The sequence below is a fragment of the Pantherophis guttatus genome, chromosome 1 (assembly GCF_059756535.1).
Source record: "Pantherophis guttatus breed Tessera chromosome 1, ASM5975653v1, whole genome shotgun sequence".
Taxonomy (NCBI): domain Eukaryota; kingdom Metazoa; phylum Chordata; class Lepidosauria; order Squamata; family Colubridae; genus Pantherophis; species Pantherophis guttatus.
The window spans coordinates 242620197-242642735 of NC_142063.1; the positions used below are offsets into that span (position 1 = coordinate 242620197).

A 22539-nucleotide genomic window follows, 5' to 3' on the forward strand; every position below is an offset into this window, starting at 1 on the left:
AAGGCACGGCTTAGAGGAAGCAGCAATGAGAAAAGCAGGCAAAGCACGGGGGGGAGATCACTTCACTCAGTTAGCACCTAGTTAGGACTGAAAAAAAGCTTCTAAAGAACAGCTGAGAGTTGGAGCAAAGCAAGGAGATCGCTTTACTCGCTAGCGTCTCGTTAAAGTGCAGCGGAGAATCGAGGGAGCAGGCAAAGCTGGTAAGATTGCTTCACTTGTTAGTGCCTCATTAGCACCTCGTTAGGGCTGAAAAAAAGCTTTAAAAAAGCTATATTCGGAGTATAAGATGCACTCAAATTTTCAGCCTCTTTTAGGGGGGAAAAAGGTGCGTCTTATACTCTAAAAAATATGGTACTATAAGTACAATATTCTATCCCTTATTTTTTTCAGATTGTAAATATAGAATCTTTTTCTTGATGCAGTCAGTGCACCTGGCAAAATATCTAATCATTGGCACCCTTCAGTCTCAAGAGACTATGGTATTGTGCTCTGGAAAGAGGTCCTAAAACAGCATCTAGTGTGACTAAAAAGGCCAATTCGAGAGTGGCAATCCCTTCCACACTGAGGGCAGATACATTCTGTCCCCTGCCCAGCCCCCAGGTTTCGCTGGTTCCGGGACTGCCTCTTTGCCTCAGCCTGCCAAACAAGTGTCTCTTCGAATTGGGGAAGGTCCTGCTGCGTCTTTAGCCTCCAAGCTGAACGATCGAAGGTCAAGGTTTCCCAGTTGTTAATATCCATTCCCAGGGACTTTAGGTCCCTCTTGCAAATATCCTTATATTGCAGCTGTGGTCTCCCTCTGAGGCACTTTCTCTGCATTAATTCTCCATACAGGAGATCTTTCAGAATCCGACCATCAGCCATTCTCATGACTTGCCCCAGCCAGTGTAGACATTGCTGTTTCAATAGTGTATACATGCTAGAAATTCCAGCATGTTCCAAGACTGCACTATTTGGAACTTTGTCCTGCCAGGTGATGCCGAGAATTCGTCCGAGACAGCGCATATGAAAGGTGTTCAACTTTCTCTCCTGCCGTGTGTAGAGAGTCCAAGACTCACTGCAGTACAAGAGTGTGCTCAGGATGCAGGCTCTATAGACCTGGATCTTTGTATGTTCTGTCAGCTTCTTATTAAGCCATACTCTCTTTGTAAGTCTGGAAAATGTGGTGGCCACTTTACCAATACATTTATTCAGCTCAGTATTTAAAGAGAGAGTGTCAGAGATAGTTGAGCTGAGGTACACAAAGTCATGGACAACCTCCAGTTCTTGTGCAGAGATTGTAATACAGGGAGGTGAATCCACGTCCTGACCCATGACTTGTGTGTTTTTCAGGCTGATTGTTAGTCCAAAGTCTTGGCAGGTCTTGCTAAAACTGTCCATAAGTTGTTGAAGGTCTTCAGCAGAGTGAGCAGTGACGGCAGCAGCAGCAGCAAAGAGGAAATCCCGTAAGCATTTCAGCTGGACTTTAGACTTTGCTCTCAATCTAGAGAGATTAAAGAGTTTTCTGTCTGATCTGGTCTGGAGATAAATACCCTCTGTTGCAGTTCCAAAAGCATGTTTCAGCATGACAGCAAAAAAGATCCCGAATAAAGTTGGTGCGAGGACACAGCCCTGCTTCACTCCACTTCGAATATCAAAGGAATCTGAAGTTAAGCCATCAAAAACTACAGTGCCCTTCATTTCCTCATGAAAGGACCTGATGATGTTGAGGAGCTGAGGTGGACATCCAATCTTGGGGAGAATTTTATAAAGGCCGTCCCTGCTAACCAAGTCAAAAGCCTTCATAAGATCTATGAAGGTTACAAAAAGTGGCTGTCTTTGTTCCCTGCATTTCTCCTGCAACTGTCTAAAGGAAAATATCATGTCAGTAGTAGACCTGTTAGCTCGAAATCCACACTGTGATTCTGGATAGACTCTCACTGCAAGCACCTGGAGCCTCTTCAGTACGACACAGGCAAGCAGTTTCCCTACAACACTAAGAAGAGAGATGCCATGGTAGTTGTTACAGTCACCCTGTCACTTTTGTTCTTGTACAGTGTAACAATATTTGCATCCTTCATGTCCTGTGGTACTCCACCTTCCCTCCAACAAAGACAGAAGATTTCGTGCAGTTCAGTGGAGATGTTCTCTTTGCAGCACTTTAGAACTTCGACAGGAATGTTATCTTTCCTGGGTGCCTTGCCAGAGGCAAGGGAGTCCAGGGCCACATTTAGTTCTTCCAAAGTTGGTTCACTGTCAAGCTCTCCAAGACAGGCAGGCACTCAATGTTATTTAATGCTTCTTCAGTTACCACATTTTCTCTGGAATATAACTCAGAGTAGTGCTGCACCCAGCGTGCCATCTGCTGTGTTCAGTCCTGGATAACCTCACCTGTAGCAGACTTCAGAGGGACAGATTTCTTCTGTGTTGGACCTAAGGCCTGCTTGATGCCATCATACATCCCCTTGATGTTGCCTGAGCTATCTGGTTCTGAGCGCAAAGCTGCAGCCAATAATCGTTAGCACATCTGGCGGTCTGTTGGACTTTGCTACGAGCAGCTCGCAGAACCTGTAGGTTGCGCTCACTGGAACAGGCTTTATATGCAATTAGAGTTCTCCTTTTTTCCTCAATGGCTGGCGTCAACTCCTCCGAATAGGCTTCAAACCAATCTGCTGTCTTTCTGATCTCCTTACCAAATACTGACAAGGTGGTGTTATAAACAGCATTCTTGAAATATTCCCATCGTTCAGATGCATTTACTTCAGCTGGGCCTGGGAGAGTTTCCTTAGTGCTTGTGCAAATTCCTCCATTTTACCCTGATTGATGGTCTTGTTGATGTTAATTCGTGGTCTTCCTTCCTTCTTCGAGTGATGCAATCTCGTTGTTTGTAGTTTTATTCTGCTGCACACCAAGGAGTGGTCTGTATCGCAATCAGCACCCTTATAGCTGTGTGTGATTGTAATATTGGGGAGGCTGGAGCGCCTGGTAAGGATCAAGTCGAGCTGGTGCCAATGCTTCGATCTTGGATGTCTCCAAGAGACTCTGTGTTGAGGCTTTGTTTTAAAGTATGTATTGCTAACACAAAGACCATAGTAGCAGCAAAACTCCAGCAGTCGTTGGCCATTTTCGTTCATCTTTCCAACGCCGAACTGACCTAAACAAGTGGGCCAAGAATTATAATCAGCTTCAATTCTGGCATTAAAATCGCCAAGGATAAACAGTGGTTCTTTCTCAGGGATTTTCTTGATAGTAGCAGCCAGATCGTGTAGAATTTATCTTTGTAGTCTACTGAAGATGATAATGTCAGAGCATATGCGCTAATAAGAGTAACCAGCCCTGCTGATGAGTGGAGCTGCAAGGACAGAATTCTTTCACTTCCTGAAGCAGGTGGAGTAATGGATCCTAGTAGGGTGTTTCTGACCATGAAGCCAACCCCATATTCCCTAGACTCATTTGATGGTTTCCCTGCCAGAAGAACGAGAAGTTTTTCTCCTTAATAGATCCTGAGTCTAACAGTCTTGTCTCTTGAAGGGCAATGATGTCCATCTGCAGTCTGCTCAACTCCATGTCAATGGCAGCTGTCTTACGTATATCATCTATCTCTTCTAAATCATCAGAAAGGCCAGGGCTTATTGTCCGAACATTCCAGGTGCCCAACTTTAGGGCTAAAGATTTCTTATGTTTGTTGCATGGTGCAAAGTTATCGATCTGCTTGTCGGCTTTGACCCTAAACCCCACGCACCCTGTGAGGTTAACAGACCGTGGTGGGGCAACACCTTACTGGCTTGGGGCTGCCCAGCTTAAGGCACGCGGTAGCTGCCCAATGAGGTACAATGACCTCTCCCACTGATGAAAGTGGCCCCTGGCATCACCCTCTATGCCAATCAAGCAAAGACTTATAACCAGTAACTGCCACTTCCCTGTTGTTTCAATGCTGTATGCAAAACTGGAGTGTCCTCTCCAGAGCACGAGGCCTGGGTAGATTAATATGGAGGATAGACTGTTACCCAAGCAGCAGATCCCCCCTCTCCACATCGCTGAAATAGCCCAATGGAATGGCAAAGCCGATATGATTAGTTCCAGCTGTGTCGCAGGAGTTACCAGAACGTGATTGTACACAGTCACAAACTGCTTCTGGGACTCCAGCTCTGGATTTTGCCTCAAGGTTGACTCCTGAAGCCTTTTCCAGTAGTAGATATAGACACAAGGCAGTGGAGGTTTGTAATCAGAGTTTCCCTTCTCCTAGAAGATGGTTCTGCCATTTTATCTGCCGTTGGGGCATAAAGCCCTCTTTCGCCTTCAAAACAGTTGACCATCTTCTCCTATAACCCTGGATAGGGGCCCTTACGAGGTGCTACCAGCTAGGCCAACTGGACCAAGGTGGTTTTTTTGTTTTTTTGAAAATATCTAATATGGCAGCTTTAATTTCTGCCATGCCATAACTTAATAACTGAATTATTGCAATGAATGAAGCAATCCTAATTATATGATTAAGGCGGCTAAATATCTTCAGAACATTGATGTAGATGATCTGAGGATGGTCTATGCAGAGTCTAACGAAGGAAATCTATATGAAAAACTTTTAAAATAGGGTGATTACAAACTATTAGTGAAACATATTGGTTTAACCAATTAATGTACCACTACATATTATGAGGTAGAAAATTACTATAATTCTCAGATAAGGAAGATTTGTTTCATGGGGTAAACTGAGCTCCTTATTTTCAATCAATATTAGCAAAGAAGGAAAGGGAGAGGCTTTGGCAAGGAAGTGCTCATATACCATTTTCAAATGTTGGTTTATGTACATACTTTACATAATGGTGAGTAAATAAAAAGGAAACACATCTTAGAAGTATAGCAGTGATGATAGGCTAAAAGCTCTTGTGTCAGTTTATTAACATTTTAATAGCTTCCCTTTGTTCTTTCTATAATGTACCTTCTGAAACCCTTTGTCTTATCTTATTTCTCTGAACAAAGGTCTCATTCGATTGCAAGAACTTATTAAGGCTCCATCAAGGTACAATTTGCGTCTAAAAATTCGCCAATTACCCTCTGACACCAAGGATGCCAAGCCCTTGCTCAAGGAGATGAAAAGAGGCAAAGAATTCCATGTCATCTTTGACTGCAGTCATGAGATGGCAGCAGGTATTTTAAAACAGGTAAGCATACCTTTTCCACTTCCCTTACCCTTTCTCAGAGACAATAGACATTCTGAAGTCAGTGTGGTTAGCCTTAACATAGACATTAATCTATGAGTTGCAGCTACCTGGAAGCATGGTTCAGTTATTCTGAATGGACTTGGGAGACTTAAGCAGTGGTGGGTTGCCCCTGGTTCAGACCGGTTCGCGAGAACCAGTAGTAAAACCAGTGGGAGGCTCTGCCCACTGACCCAAACATCATCATAGGTGATCTGTGCATGCCCAGAAGCTTTGGGCGTGATGCGAACCGGTAGTAAAGGTAAGTAGAACCCACCCCTGGTCTTAAGGAATATAGAGGAAAGGATCATGTACAAGGATTCCACCCTCTAAATTCTCCCATTACTCCTGTCTCTTGTTTTTATTATTATTATTATTTATTTGATTTATATGCCGCCCTTCTCCGGAGACTCAGGGCGGCTTACAATGCATTAAGCAATAGCCTTCATATTTTTGTATATTTATACAAAATCAGCTTATTGCCCCCACAATCCGGGTCCTCATTTTACCTACCTTAGAAAGGATGGAAGGCTGAGTCAATCTCTGGTGAGATTTGAACTTGCAGTAATTGCAGGCAGCTGGTGTTAATAACAGTGCTTTAGTGCTTTAGTCTGCTGCGCCACCAGGCCTCCTGGTGGCGCAGCAGTCTTTAGAAGGAGGTGTGAAGTTAGCTGAACTGGTAAATAGTATGCCCCAGAGTTCCAGACTGTAAAAAAAGAGTTAAAATCAACATCAATCAAATGTGATTTTCAGTTCTTCCTTAGATTTCCCATGTGAATATGAAGAGAGATGAGGGAAAGCAGGAGAATCCAGATAGAGCATCAGGATATGACCATATTTTCAACAATTTTTTAAAGAACAATTAAAGAAGGCTCTTGATACAGGCAAATTAATAGAAAATACAGAAAATTCAATTCTTGAACTAGTCTTTGATTTTCCAAGCTTAATATGCAAAGAAAATAGATTATCCACTAACCATAAATATTCTTAAGAAGCTGGCTGATTTACTTCAAGGTACAAATCTGCCCTTTTCATTTCCAATTATTAATGTGCTGTGATTATTTAATTTTACATATTATCTCAAGTACTGTCATTCAATTTCTTCTGTGCTGAGATGAGTGATCTACTTTGCATCCCAAAAGGGAACCTTCACAGGTCCTACTTCACAGTGACCTTCTCGCCTCTGTGATCACATGCCGTAGCAGCTCTCCGGCAGTTGAACTGATTTACTTAAAGTTCATACGCAGTACAAGAGGAGCTGCTGTACTGCGTTTCATCAAGAAATGTTGTAATTCTGTGGAATTTCTGTGGTAGCACAAATTTCTTTTTTGGAGAGATTTTATGTTATCTGTTCTGTGCGCCTGAACTCATCTCCCTTAGCAGATCCTGTAAGGGAAATTCTGGCTTGAAAATTTTGCATTTTTTCTTCATGACAAAATGGCTAAGAGTGAAATTAGTTAATCTGTCAGTTTCCTCTTTTTTTTTTCTCATCAAGAAATGAACCCCACATCCATGGTATTTATAATTCCTTCTCTGATTTATGGTGGGAATAAGGTTTTTTTTTTTGTTTTTTTTTTTGTTATTCTAGGATTTCTGGCAGCTCAAAACAAGGCAGTGATTTTTATTTCTAGTTCTCAGCATTTCAAATCCCCAGAAGTGAAGACAAAAACAAGTGGCTTTCAATTTGGTTCAGAGGAACTGAAAAATAGAAACTGTGATACCATGGATAGGTCTATATTGTCATCTGTTCAGGTGTATTTTGATTTACATAAAACATTGCATTTTAATATCAGTTTTCAGTGAAAATTCAGTAGTCTCTCAAAGTTCAGGTAGTTCAGTGCTTATGACCACAATTGAGTCTAAGATTTATGTTACCAAGTGAGACATTTGTTAAGTGAGCTTTGTCCAATTTTACCAGCCTTTTGTGTCCCATTTGTTAAGTGAATCACTGCAGTTATTAAGTTATTAACATGATTGTTAAGTGAATCTGGCTTCCCCATTGACTTTTCTTGTTAGGAGGTCACAAAAAGGGATCACATGACCACAGGACAATGCAAATGTCATAAATATGAGTCAGTTGCCAAGCAACTGAATTTTGATCCTGTGACCTTGGAGATGTTGCAGTGGTCGTAAGAGTGAAAAACAGTCATAAGTCCCTTTTTCAGTGCCATTGTAACTTTGAACACTCACTATAGGAACTGTTGTAAATCGAGGACTACTTGTATTAGAAAGACTAGTGTGGATAAGAGGGATAATTATTTCAAAAGAAAAGAAATTACTATGACCGTGTTATAAAATCCCAATTAAAAAAACAACTGATGATTAATAATTAGTCTAAGCAATGAACCAGCACTCTTGGTTCATTTAATATGCTATTTTTAATTCATAAATTGCATGTTATCTTAGAAACTGAGTGAGTATATACACTTATACAAACAAATAACAACATTTTCTAAATCCTGCATACAGAAATGGTGCCAGATTATTTAACCTATTCAAAGCTACATCATGTTCTTGATGAACTTTGATCCAATTTGACAACAGTGAATAGAAGATAGATGGGGATCTTCTCATAAATCTTCATATAAATAAATGTGGAATAGTGGTACATGGAAATGGAGTGTCAACTCTTCATTACCTCTCTTCTTCCACCTTCTCTCTAAACCAGGCTGCTAAATGAACAAAGCAAAAATAATCAGGAATGTATGGAATGGACTGATATTAAAAACAAAGTTTTGGTTGGAGTTGCATGCTTAGAAACATATATCTGGCCTGATCCTGTATTTTGCATGTGATTCCATTTGTAAAACTAGTAAAAAAAATAGATTTTGAAAGAATGTAACCCCAAATTTGAGGCTTACTGAAACAAACTTTGTTTGTATAACACAAACTATGTTTAACTAAAAGATTTTATTGGCTTTGCCTGATTACTGGGGTTCACGTAATACAATGAATCATAAATTAAGGGGATGACTTAAAAATGCAGTTATAGTCTAATATACTATACTAATACTAATACTAATACTAATACTAATACTAATACTAATACTAATACTATACTATACTATACTATACTATACTATACTATACTATACTATACTATACTATACTATACTATACTATACTATACTATACTATACTATACTATGAGATCATCCGACGATACGGGGTGAGGTATCAGCAATATGCTGATAATACCCAGCTGTATATCTCTACCCCGCGTCAATTCAGTGATGCGGTGGATGTGATGTGCCAGTGCTTGGAGGCTGTGAGGGTCTGGATGGGAGTCAACAGGCTCAGACTTAAGCCAGACAAGACCGAGTGGCTGTGGGTATTGCCTCCTAAAGACTATGTTGATTATCCATCCTTGGCTCTGTGGGGGGAGAAATTGTCCCCCTCAGAATGGGTTTGCAATTTGGGTGTCCTCCGAGACTCACAGTTAAGATTAGAACAACATCTGACCACTGTAGCTAGGGGGACCTTTGCACACGTTGCCTGGTGTACCAATTGCGACCCTACTTGGATCGGGAGGCTCTCCTCATGGTCACTCATGCCCTTGTCACCTCACAGTTAGATTATTGCAATGTGCTCTACGTGGGGCTACCCTTGAAAAGTGTTCGGAGACTACAGTTGGTCCAGAACGTAGCCACATGAGCTGTCGTGGGTGCACCTAGGTACACCCACATTACACCAATTCTCCGCGAGCTGCACTGGCTCCCTATTGGTCTCCGGTCACAATTCAAGATGTTGGTTATTACCTTTAAAGCCCTACATGGCTCAGGGCCAGGGTATCTTCGAGACCGCCTTCTACCACATAACTCCCAACGACCGGTAAGATCCCACAGAGTTGGTCTCCTCCGGGTCCCGTCAGCTAAACAATGCCGGCTGGCGGGCCCGTGGGGAAGGGCCTTCTCTGTGGCTGCCCCAGCTCTCTGGAACCAGTTACCTCCTGAGGTCAGGACCATCCCCACCCTATTGGCCTTCCAAAAAGCGGTGAAGACCTGGCTTTTCCGGCAGGCCTGGGGCCGTTGATCTCGCTCTTGCGATCCCGCGAGATCCGGCCATGAATGGTATGAATGAGTTTTAATGTTTTTAATGTTTTTAATTTTTAAATGTTTTTTATAATGATTTTAAATGCATTGTGAGCCACCCTGAGTCTTCGGAGGGGGGAGGCATACAAATTGAATAAATAAATAAATAATAATAATAAATACTATACTAGAGCCCAATAAGCAAATGATATTAGAACTGGAAGCTTGCATTTATAAAATATTTACTGTAACTATTTCTGTGAGATTTCCATTTTAAAAGTTGTGAACAATTCCTTCTTTGTATGTTAAGTTCTGTTTTAGGATTCTCTTACAAAAAACCCAACTCATCATCTTGTCTCACAGGTTTGATAACTGTGCCACAGTGGTTTACTGGCATGAATGGCTAAATGAGTCAAAATGCTGGCATGCCAACCATGACAAGCAAAGAAATCTCTGCAAGGGATGGCTAAATGTTTTAGCTTTATAAGAAGGGGGAAAGAGCAGGTATAACTGTAACTGTTGAGTCTTGATTGGCCAACAGTTCCGAGATTGCTGTTGGGCTCTTGATCTCTATGAGCCCCATGGATTCTCTAGATAGGCTTAGGTAGCAAATAGTGGAGTTCTAGAAAATCTCAGATGGATTGGTGATGTGTTTGAAGTGACATGGAAAGTGGAAAGGCTGTTTGTCTGCAAGTGCCCTAAACTTGCAGCATATCAAAGTTAACAAACCGTGTTTTAGTCAGACAGGTTGTACAAATGCAGCCACTGTAAAAGGAAAGCTGTGGAAATCCACCTTTAAATAAGCAGAATAGATCATGAGCTGTTAAGAGTCAGCAGCCAGAATCTTAGAGATTTCCATGCACAGATATAGCATCGTATTCTACAGCACCCTGTTCCACAAGTTTGCAAAATGAACATTATCTCAGGTTGGTTATGACAATGCTAAACTTTGAGGGTGCTTTGGTACAGATTGGGGTCTCCAACCTTGGCAACTTTAAGCCTGGCGGATTTAAACTAAATCCCGGGTGTGATTCAAGGTGTTGGTTGCCACCTTTAAAGCGCTTCATGGCTTAGGACCTGGGTATTTATGCCTTCTGCCACCGATAGCCTCCCATCGACCAGTATGCTCCCACAGAGAGGGACTCCTCGGGGTGCCGTCGGTCAAACAGTGTCGACTGGTGACCGCCAGGGGGAGAGCCTTCTCTGTGGGGGCACCTGCCCTATGGAATGACCTGCCCCTGGAGATTCGTAGGATTCCCGACCTTCGCACCTTCTGCCGTGCCCTCAAAACGCTTTTGTTTCAGCAGGCAAGACTGGCCTAAATGTAATTTTAATGGGTTGTTTTATGTTATTTTAGTTTCGGCCAAATTATTTAATACTTTTAATTTGCCTTTAATTTTTATATTTGTGGGTTTTATCTTGGCTGTACACCGCCCTGAGTCCTTCGGGAGAAGGGCGGTATAGAAATTTAAATATAAATAAAATAAATAAATAAAATAAACTCCCAGAATTCCCCAGCCAGCAAAGCAAAGATGGCTGGGGATTTCTAGCAGTTGAAGTCCCCCAGGCTTAAAGTTGCCAAAGTTGGACCCCCCTCGTATAGATTTCTAATTTTTCTAACTAGAGAGGCAGACAACCAGGGGTGAAATCCAACAGGTTCTGATAGGTTCTGGACAACCGGTAGCGGAAATTATGAGCAGTTCAGAGAACTGGTAGCGGAAATTTTGAGTAGCTTGGAGAATTGGCAAATACCACTTCTGGCTGGCCCCAGAGTGGGGTGGGAATGGAGATTTTGCAATATCCTTCCCCCAGGAGTGGGGAGGGAATGGGGATTTTGTAGTATCCTTCCCCTGGAGTGGGATGGGAATGGAGATTTTGCAGTATCCTTCCCCTGCCATGCCCACCAAGCCACACCCATAGAACCAGTAGTAAAAACAATTGGATTTCACCATTTCAGGCAACATTTACATTGCTGAGAACCACAGTTCAGCTGCTTGAGTATGATTATAGCAGTCTCCCTTATGTTCAAGATACCAGCTTTGTTTCTAACCTTTTTATTTGATTTATTAGATTTTTGTACCACCCATCTTGTCTACGAGACAACTTTTCTGGGGAGACGCAAAAGAGGCTTTCTTTCATGGCAGAAAAATGGGGCCTATGATAAGAGTCTCTGCATGATCAATGTTCCTTGTAAGGATGAAAACTGTTTTTTACTCCCCAAGAAAAAGTTAGACCCAAGTTTCATGGCCTAAAAAATAAACCTGAAATTGCTGACTATGGGTTAATTTTTCTCCTGCATTAAAACATTTGGTTCCAAAATGGCAACCAAGCAACCAGAACAATAAGTTAGTCCATCAGCCAAGCTGCATTATTTATAATGTACCAATATGCTGTAAGTGAACAACAAATGTAGCTTTTGATAGTTCTCATGTCAGCAAAAACAAATGGGTGCTTTATAAGAATTAGAGCTGACTGGGGCCCTTGTTTTATAGCCCTCCTCCTTTGTACGTATAAAAGGTTTTTCACTGCTGAATTATCTTTCTTTTTTTCTTTTTTCTTTTTTTGACAAGCAAGGGTTTTCAAGGTACCTATGTGCAAAATAAGCCAACAAAAATATGTAAAAATAATAAAGTAGCCCTTGAAAATAAGTATTTATTGCTCCTTGTGTATGTAATTGTAATTATATATCATCTAGTTTAAATCATTATCAGACTGCAAACTTGACTTTTCCCGGAGCATTTGATGGACTGAAGTTCAGAAGATCTCTTTTAGCTATAGAATATTTATACTGAAATGTGTTTTAGAAAATGGGGTTTGGCTCAGACTCATTATCCTTAATGCACTTTGCATGTGGCTGAAAGCGTGTTGCTTCTTCCTTGGGTCCTGGTGCTTCATCCACAGTTTACACATAGATTCCCTTTGGATCCTATAGGCTTCCTGTGAGGACTAGCTTTCCAGAGCGCATGTGGGTGATCTTGTGGCTTGTCCTTTTTTAAAATAAATTCTGCAAGTTCAAGTTCACTGCTCAGTTATTAATCTCCACCAAGATGTCATCTCCAATCATTGGAGGTGCATCAGGTCCACTATTTGCACCTCTAACTGGCTGCTAGTTTAGGCAGATTTTTGCTTAGTTTAAAATACTTCTTTGGAGTTATTTAATCAATTCAATGTAATGACAATATCATCAGGAGAGTGGAATTCTTATTTATTAAACAAAGAGGTGATTAAGAAAAGCCTAAAATGGGAAGCTAAATTTGGTTCAGGTTCAGGAGGTTGAAAAAACAACATTTATTTAATGGTTAGTATTTTTTGAATTATACAACTTGCATTAGAATTTATATACTATTGTTTTCATACCAGATATCAACTTAAATACATGTTGGTTCAGGGCTAATATTTGATGCATGTCTTCCTTTTTGTAGAGGGGGATTTAGATTTAATTGCCAGCACTTCAATTTTAGCTTCTTTGACTCAATTGTTTTTAATTTATGTTTCTTCAGTGGGTATTCATTATATAATGAAAATCCATAGAATAAATGAAATTAATGCCACATCTTCCATTAGATTTGTTTGGTTGGCAACCACAACAATAATAATCTGTTTCTTTCATATTTGCAACACTAAACAGTCTAATAGTAATCTTTCTATCTACAGTTTCGTTTCATTAATTCTTTTAATAGCCAGTTATCTGCTCTAACTGCTTAAGAATGATTTGCTTGGCCTAATTTTAGTATAATTCTAGCCCTATATTTTTATGCACATCTTCATCTTATGGGAACTTTCCATTGTTCTCATAGGTGTGATTAAAAACAGCAATAAGAATAACTGCAGAAATAATGAAGCGGTGTTACCTAACTTCTTAAAAAGTTAATGTATATACTGATTTTTTTTTCTTTACAGGGTTTAGCAATGGGAATGATGACAGAATACTATCATTACATCTTTACTACACTGGTAAGTAGCTTTAGAAGAATATGCTGATGGTCTCAGGCATCACTCTAAAGCAGGGGTATCAAACTCGATTTCATTGCGGGCCACATCAGGGTTGTGTTTGACCTTGGGGGGCTGGGGTGGGTGTGGCCATGGCCAGCTCGACATCACTCATGTTGGGGGCGCCCGTGGTGGCCCAAGCACTCTGCCAGAAAAAATGGGCTCTTGAGCTCTGTTTTTGGCTGCAATGGCCTTCTGCAACCCTCTGCCAGCAAAAACGGAGCTCGGTAAGCCGTGCATGGCCTCCCAAGCGCCGTTTTCACTGGCAGAAGCACTGCGGGCCAGTCCTTCACTGTTTCCAGGGTGGCCCCACAGGCCAGATCTAAGCACCTTGCAGTCTGGATCCTGCCTTGAGTTTGACATCCCTGCTCTAAAGCATTCTTCATTATATTATTTGACAGTAATAGTAAAAGTATTTTACTGAAAGTAAAAGCAGTCTTGTATGTTCACAAAGGGGGAAAGTATTTAATGTTACCTTTATTTGGAATTTGATTGCTATGCCAACCCTGTGATCACTGATAAACAAGCTGCTCATACCACACACCAATAAGAGCTAGTTATTTCTTCTAGGTTTTGTTCAATGTGCTGATTTTGATTCTAAGGAAGGTTGTATTCATAAACAGCAAGTATTCTCAAGCTATAGGTTGCAATCTTTCAGGGATTGCAAAGGTGGGTGGAGAAGGCTTCAGGGTCACTATAAGAGAATATCTATAGCTTGGGGCTGAACCATGGAGTCCTTGGTGCTCACTGAGTTTGTTTATTTGTTTGTTCGAGGACATTTTGTTACCCAGTTACTGTAGGTAACATCACTGCAACTGGATAATGAGATGCCTGCAAGCACCACAATCAAGCTCATAGAGAACACCAACAATTCCTCAGATTATTGTATTGCTATACAATTGCTTGTCTGGAGAATCTCTGAGGAGGCACAAAGAGCCATACTCTATCATAGTTTTCCAAACCTTTGGGGACAACAGTGGGAACATGGTAGAGTCCTCCTTTCTGATTGGTGACTTGAATTGTCTTTTGGTGCTCTGGGCTACAGATAGAATCCAGGAGAGATTCTGTCTCTCTTTGCAGTCATGTGGGTTATGCTGACTGAGTTTATGAGGTTGTACTTGGATATGTTAATTGGGGTAGTTTAAGATTTTCTCAATAGTATATTCTCTGGGTGATTTTTCTAGCATATTCATTGCTGTATCAAATCCATTTGGTTATGTGTTGGGAAACCTATTCAGTTGTAAGCAGTTTCATAGTATCTACTCTGTTGATTTAAAATTTTAAATTTTTCATTTTTCATTTTAACCTGTTTGTTTAATACTTCTATGTAATACTAGAATCGCTTTCAATGAAGCAGAATCAACTGACGTTATTTATTTACAGTTGCATAATACTAGTAATGTCATGACTACCTATTGTCATTCTTTCATGTGTCCTTGGCAGTGTGCAAAGAACAAAGTAGCTAGAAAGGGGCATCTATCATGGTTCTGATGGTGTGAGATGATGAAATTCAATAGGATTGCTCAAGGAATGGCTACTTTCGTCTACCAGTTTTATTTGACACCTGTAGATTGCAGAGTTCACTAGCATGAATTGTTCTGGATTGTTTGTTTGGATTTAGATGTGCCTGATTCCAGCTGAACCTTGATAACTCACAGCAGAAAACAAAAAGACAAATATATACTTTAGGGCCACATCAGGGTTGTGTTTGATTGCAGAAGCAGGGTGGGGGGGGCATGATGGGCGTGGCCCTCTGCCAGCAAAAATGGAGCTCAGGGGGCTATGCGTGGCCCCCCAGGCCCCATTTTTGGCCAGGACAGTTTCCTGAAGCCTTCTGCCAGTGAAAACAAGATAAAAAGAATCTGTTTTCACTGGCAGAGGCCATCCCAGCTGAAAACAGAGCCTGAGAAGGCCACACACAGCCTCCCAAGCTCTGTTTTCGCTGGCAGAGGCACTGCGGGTCAGTCCTTCACTGTTTCCAGGGCAGCCCTGCAAGCCAGATCTAAGCACCCCGTGGGCCAGATCTGGCCCTGGGCCTTGAGTTTGATACTTGAGTTTGATATCCCTGCTCTTAAGAAAATAATAATAAACAGAATAATTATCAACAACACATGCTGTATTGTACACCACCCTAGATTAATGTCTAAAGACCTGGTGGTTCTCTTTAAAACCCTTCAAAGTTCATTGGAGTGAAAGCCATTCATATCTCAGGAAGACAGACACTTCAGCAGAGAAGGCATGCTTCCAGGTTCTGATAGATGGCCATACTTGATCAAAGGAAGCTGCAGCAACTCTGTTGGACTGAATTAGCCAGGCTAGACTATGGAAGTTAGGTGACCCCTCAAGAGACCAACTTTAGGCCATATAGGATTTTATAGGTCATAACTAGGGCCTTGAATCTACCCTTGAACCCTTTAGCAAGGGTTCTCTGCCCAGTTGCTGGGTGGGTGTGGCCTAGTCAGCCTCCTGCACCATGGGGGAGGGGCATTTTTGCCTTCCCCGGGCTCTGGAGGCTTTCCTCCAGCCTCCGGGGGAGCGAAAATGGTCTCCCCAGGCCCTGGAGGCCCTCTGGAGGCCGGAAATGGGCCAGTTTCTGGCCTTCCCGAACTTCCGGTAGGCCCATTTTTCACCCTTCCTGAGCCTCCGTACATGCCCTGCACTTACCTGCATCCAAAACAGGCCGTGGGGGGCTCCTGGGAGGGGCAGGGCCAGCCAGGAGTGGGATTTGGTGGTTCTCCGAACTGCACAGAATCTTAGCTAGCGGTTTTCCCAAACCCCTGCGAACCTCCAGCAGCCCACCCCTGAATCTACCTGGAAGGAAACCAGAACCAGTGAAGCTCATAAAACAAGGATAACACAAGCATACCAAAGCATACCTATCACGTCTTGCACCACTCCATTCTTAGAAGCTTTGTAACCAGCAATCAGGCTGAGGGAATTATATTTAATGCAGTTCTGGGCCTGCCTAAATGAGAGAAGTAAGCTTCTTTGGCAAAAGAGCAAGGAAACAGCATAATGAGTAAACAAGCTCCATGGAAGAAATAATACAATTAGTAAGGCACAAAAAGTTCTATATCAAGCACTCAATCTTTTGGCCTAATTAAATAGTCCCATTTGCTTATTAGTCTTGAAAGAAAGTAAAGTTAGCAGGAGGTCATGGATTTTCTTTTATTTTTTCCCTTCTTTTTCTTTTTCTTGGAAGAACTTCAGAAGTTGACAACTAAGGTAATTTGGGATATGCCAGCCAGAAGATAGATATTTTGCTCAATGGAGCCATGTAACTTGTATCACTTTTGGCTCCTCTGCTTTATTAATTACTTCTTACCTGACACAGTAAAAGTCTTGTCCAATAAATTTTCCAGTCACACTGTTTAGCTGCACTATTTGGAAGTGTACTTTCTCATGATTGATTTGGAGTCTAATGTAATACCTCATTAATTCTCTCTGAACTGTTGTGCATATTTATTATAGTTTTGAGTAAACAGAAATGTGTTCAAATTGCATAATTACTTATGCAATTGTCCAAGATGGCTTGGAAGCAACCCAGGTTTAAAGAAAAGGGGGTTTGAGTCATTATTGCAAGTAGCTTTGCACCTGGCCCATGTTCAACAAACCTAAATTACAGGGATTTTTGCCATTGCCATTAATGTCATGCAATTCTTTTGCTTATGCCATATGAATCATTCTATTAGTTTTCTACGGAAAAGGAGGACATTTTTAAAACTATATTTTCACTCTTACTATCTCCTTATCACATAGTGTAGTTGATGTAAATTGAATTGCTCTATAGGTGACCAGGTCCATTATAACAAGTGGAGCCCCTTATATAAATCTCAACGTTTAATAGCAATATTACTTAGACTTATATATCACTTCATAGTGCTTTACAGCCCTCTCTAAGCAGTTTACATAATCAGCATATTGCCCTGAACAAATGATTGTTTGCCCAAACTAGGCTGCCTTAAAATAGGAAGGAAAGTGCAGCTTAATAATGACTGTAACATAAAATCAGTGGTGGGATTCAGCCAGTTCGCCCCACTTCGGGAGAACCGGTTGTTAACTTTCTGAGCAGTTTGGCAAACTGGTTGTTGGAAGAAATCATTCAAGCAGAGAACTGGTTGTTAAATTACTTGAATCCCACCACTGCATAAAATGTACCATGTGGTACAGACTCAGAAGAAACAAGTTGATGCTTTAATTAAACTGTGAAAAATGATGTGATTACCTCTCATTCTAATTTGAAGCATTAACTGTGTTTGTATTCTTGAATTATTAAAGTGCCCATTATCATATTGTCCTCCTCCTCCTCCTCCTCCTCCTTACCTAAAATAGAAGGTAAGGTAAGAATACAGAATCCATATCCAATACTAAAAATTATTTGTGACTAAGACTAAACATATTTAGAGGTCAGTCAAGTCCAGTAACTTCTGATTGTTGCTGCAGTGGCACAAATTTTGGCTGCTGTTGGAAAATTCTTAATTCTGCTCATTAAAAAGGTAGCACAGTATTTCCATATGAGATAAATCTGGGCATGATAAAAGGGAAAATGGAATGGCTAGTTAATATTGTGCCTTCTTCTCTTCCCCCAATGAATAAATTAATACGATTAATACACTAGGGACAGGCTAAACCAGCTTTACATCTCCAAATGTGCCATTTTTTATATAAACATTCTGGGGTCATATTCTTAACTGCACTGGAAAGAATTAGATTATTGAAAACTGATCTATTACCCCTAGATCTCCACTAGATGGGAAAAATAGTGCATGAAATTGAACATTATCAATTGGTCAAGAAATGGAAATATTGAAAAATCAGAATCCCTTCCCACTTGTCGTCCAAGTCTGCCTTGGAGATTTGAAAGACAAATATAGAAAACGATGAAACTAGAGAAAACTGTAGTAGTTAGTCTTAACAGCTCTTTAGCAATCCTTATTCTGGAAAAAAATTATCTTGTTCCTCTTTTTTTCATTGTATTGGTTCTGTTCAATCGTGCCAAAACTTTTCTGCAGGATTATTTGCTTTCATGTTTTGGGGTCAGTGCAGGAACATGAGAGTAGTTTGTGCGGGTTACACTGCCATAATTGCATTTAGAACTTGTGCTAATATTTCAAGTTTGATTAACATAGCATAGTTTTGAATATGACTTCTGGTAGATGTGTTGATATTTACTCCTGTCTTCCACATTATGCATAGCAAGCTATCTAAACTTTCTGTTATTTCTCTTAAGCCGGTTGTTAAGGGGAGCAGGAGAGAAATATTTTAAATGCAGACAAGCCTGAAGTTAGTAATGATGACACCAAAGTGACAAAATATGGAGATGTTCCATCATAAAATCCACCTTTTGATACTTGCACACAAGTTTATAAGAATTAAAATTGGCTTGTGTAGGTAAATAAGTAACATGTGCATTTACAGGTTTGAGTTTGTTTGGCTTAGGAACTTCCTTTTGTTTCCTAACATACACATTACAACCAAAACATTGTAAAAAGATTTATTAGAGCAGAATTATTACACAATCTTTGGGTAATGAAGACTTATGGATTGTCCGCAAACAGCAAAGGTTGTGGCTCAGTGACTTTCCTTGACAATCTATAAATGCTTATGTTAATAGCTATGGAGTTTTGTTATGACTTAGTGCACACTTGGAAACATCCTACAAGCATCACACATTTGTGATTTTCATTGGGCAGTATTATAAAATAATTTAATTCACAGCTGTATTGGTATGGTTGTCAAACGCTTCAGAAAGTACACAAATGGTTAGATGTATTATTTTGTTACCATTGTTACACATGAAAGGAGAAAAATGTTTGGAAATGGAGAGATTATGTATGGATGAAAGTATTTACAAATATTTTCTCCTTTTCTTTAGGATCTCTTTGCTCTTGATGTGGAACCTTATCGGTATAGTGGAGTAAACATGACTGGTTTCAGGATTCTAAATACAGAAAATACCCAGGTGGTGTCCATAATTGAAAAATGGTCCATGGAACGGTTGCAAGCTCCTCCAAAACCCGATTCAGGTTTGCTGGATGGATTTATGACGGTATGAACACCAATTAACCTACATTTGTCAAATATTTGATATGATTTCATATTTTCCTCTTGTGTATCTTGGATTGTCTAACTCTTCACTAAGATAGAGGTTGTCCTTTATGTCTCAGTTCTGGATTTTATCTCAGTTTCTGGATCTGAAAAGTAAAGTATAACTGTCCACATTAATACTCCAACAAATGACTTGAACAGCTTGGTGAGATTATGTACTTGACCGAACCATATACCCCAGCCATACATTATGAATGTTTGGAGCTCCCATGCTAACACTAATGCTAAAATGAACTATATTAAAAGGATCTCTATATTCATGCTTCTGGTTTGAGGTTGTGTTGATAAGCTACTGGCCTTCCCTTTTCTAGTTTTATGCAGCCATGATGGACTAGCAAATGATCACCATTCTTGATGTGAATCATGTATTGTTATGTGTAAAACAAACACGTATAAAGGTTTTCTAAATCAATCAATCAATCAAACAAACAAACAAACCAATCAATGCATTCCTATACCCACAGAAACAGAATAGTGCATGTAGCAGCTCTATAGGACAGCTAGAAAGAAAACTGTGTTGCCAAATACATCATTTATACTGTAATTCCTGAGTTGATGTGAAGCCTAAATGCTAAAATTAGATAGTCAGTGAGCATGCCCTCATCTATATGTATACATGTATGCACTGATGGCATTTCATCCATTATGGAGAAGGGATCAGATGTGGCTTAGTGCAAAACAAAGACACAAAGTCCAGATCTCTCTTGATAAATGGACACACTTATTCAGCTGAAAAAAAGATGTGTCATCTCATAAAAGAACCCCGAATGTAGTTTGAAGCAAGTCTATATAGATTTCTTATTTTTATTTAGTTACATAAGAGGAAGTCAGAATGCAGTAGATAAGGTATAGAACAATGATGGCTAACCTTTTTGTTGTCATGTGCCGAAACTGCCTGAACCCATAATGCAATGCATTTACGCCCCCCCGTGCCCCACCTCCCGTAAATGTGCACGACCCCCCCCTTTCCCATTTTGGGCCTAGTAGACCTCCCTGCAGCCTCCTGGAACCAAAAACAGGCCGTGGGGGGGGGGGTTGCAGTTTTTGATCCCAGGAGGTTGCAGGCTTTGGGGGGCCCACCACACACACCCAGCGCTCCCCCCCACATGCACAGCAGAGACTCGAAAATCATCTGGCCAGCGGGAGGCATGTGTGCATGCAGGGTGGAACTGAACTGGGCCCACAGAGAGGGTTCCATGTGCCACCTGTGGCACAACTACCATAGGTTCACCATCATGGGTATAAAAATTATAAAAATATTAATGTACCTTCTGTGGTTTCGATCATACTGTATGTTTAACCCACAGGCTTGTTGTTTCTTATGGCACTTTCCACAACCCTAAAGGCCAGTTAATGCCTGAATTTTAATTCTGTCATTTTAACCTTTTGACCAATTGTCATAATTATCAGAATCCTGATCAACACCATGTCCTCTTTTTGAGTATTTCAGCCACTACAAACTTGACTGTATCCTTTTATTTTTGTACTGAGATTTTTATAATTAAACATTTGTGTTTGCAAAAAGAGCCAAGGATTTGCTTACAAAATAAAGAGTCGTTGCTAATACTGGACCGTTTCCATTTTTTTAAAAAAACTACACTGTGCTGATATTGCTGAGACATCTCATGTTCTCTTTTTTCATAATGTTACAAGACAATAGGAATCTCATTGAACTTCCCTGTGTCTGGAAAAGAAAGACCCATTATTGGTAGTGGTAATACAGTCATTTGTCACTATATAAATTCGCAGAGCTTATGCATTTCTCTCCTGGCTTTATGTCAGAGCTTTGGTTGGAAATAAAGAAAAAAGGAATTGGATTCATTTATGGAGTCTCATGGCTCAGTTAACCCCTTTAATTGGTTCCTAGAAGCTATCATTGGAGCCTGTCTATTCAGCCACAAAATAATGAATGTTTTGCGTTTTGTACTCAAGTAGGGTGCCAGTGGTGTAAGACAAAACTTTTTAAGGAAGTCTTCTTATGTCTTTCTCTTAGCTAGAGAAAGCTTATTTTTGCAGTGGCGAGAATATTACAATTGTTGGAGGCTTGTTTCATATAGTGCATTCATTCTTAAGCACAGCTGTAGGTTGCTCTTGTATGAGGAACACTTCTCCAGTTGTATTTTGGATGTAAGAAGAAAATTGGTCTTAGTACTTGGTGGGACAGAGTCCATGTGTGATGTTTCAAGAGAGGAAATAGTCCATAAATATATTAAACCTGTAAATGAATGAATGAATGAATGAATGAATGAATGAATGAATGAATGATTGAATAAAATCTGATAGTGATAGAAGAGAATGGATAGGATAGAAAAAAGAGAGAGACATATGCCATTTGTCTATACCCATCATTGGAAATTAGAATTATAAAGAGGGATAAATACTTTTTTTTTTTTTACTTAGTTGAAAGCTCCTGGCCTGTTCGTTAGATGAATATTAACTCAAAGTTTAAGTGCCCTCTAAGACCAAAATTAAACTTGTTTAATTGCCATCTTAAGTGCTTTGAATGAATGGATGGATGGATGGATGATTTAAGCATGCCATTCTGATTTTTGGTGTGATCCAAAGATGCTTAGGAGACATACAACATAGCACTTTGATGTTCACATGTGGTCTTTGGGTCAAAGGTTACCCTTCCCAGTATAAAAGAATATGAGACTTAGTAGAAGGAAGGAATCTTTCATTTATTAAATTTATATAGACAACCGTCTCAAGTACATGACTCTGGGCAGCTAAGAAAAATGAAATAAAAACAATAAACAAAATTATAAATAACAGAAATAGTAGCTAAATGACCACAATATCACTAACAATCATTGCAGACGATACAGTCTGTTAATGGCTCACATACAACATCAGGATCCCAGATTTGATGGGAAAATTGGGTCTTTAAGACTTCATATCTGAAGCTTTACCACTTGAACCAATTTATAAATATAAAGCATGCTTTCAAAACAGAGAGGATGATTTTATAAATGAGGATAATTTCATGTCATAAAGAGCTTAGTGATACCTTAATTCTTTTGGATGGAGTGTCTCAGTGAAGAGAAATAAAAGTTTATGAGACAAGTGAATGTCTCATAAACATTAAAAGGGCTTATAGAAAACATAGTCTTTCTGAATGGAACAGCATTAAACATCAAGTTCCTTGAGAAAATTACTTTAATGTACCCTGTTTCCCCCAAAATAAGACACCCCCTGATAATAAGCCCAATCGGGCTTTTGAGCGCATGCGCTAA

At 40.2% G+C, this 22539-nt stretch overlaps 1 protein-coding gene across 3 annotated transcripts in view; it reads left to right on the forward strand.

Annotated features, from left to right (window-relative positions):
• GRIK2 (glutamate ionotropic receptor kainate type subunit 2) overlaps window positions 1–22539 on the forward strand; it is a 522039-nt gene that overhangs the window by 244724 nt on the left and 254776 nt on the right. For all 3 annotated transcript variants that reach the window (XM_087882606.1, XM_034409067.3, XM_087882605.1), the window contains 3 exons: window positions 4957–5138; window positions 13106–13159; window positions 19071–19244. In XM_087882606.1, coding sequence (XP_087738732.1) covers window positions 4957–5138; window positions 13106–13159; window positions 19071–19244 — 410 coding nt within the window. The remainder of the gene's footprint in view (window positions 1–4956; window positions 5139–13105; window positions 13160–19070; window positions 19245–22539) is intronic.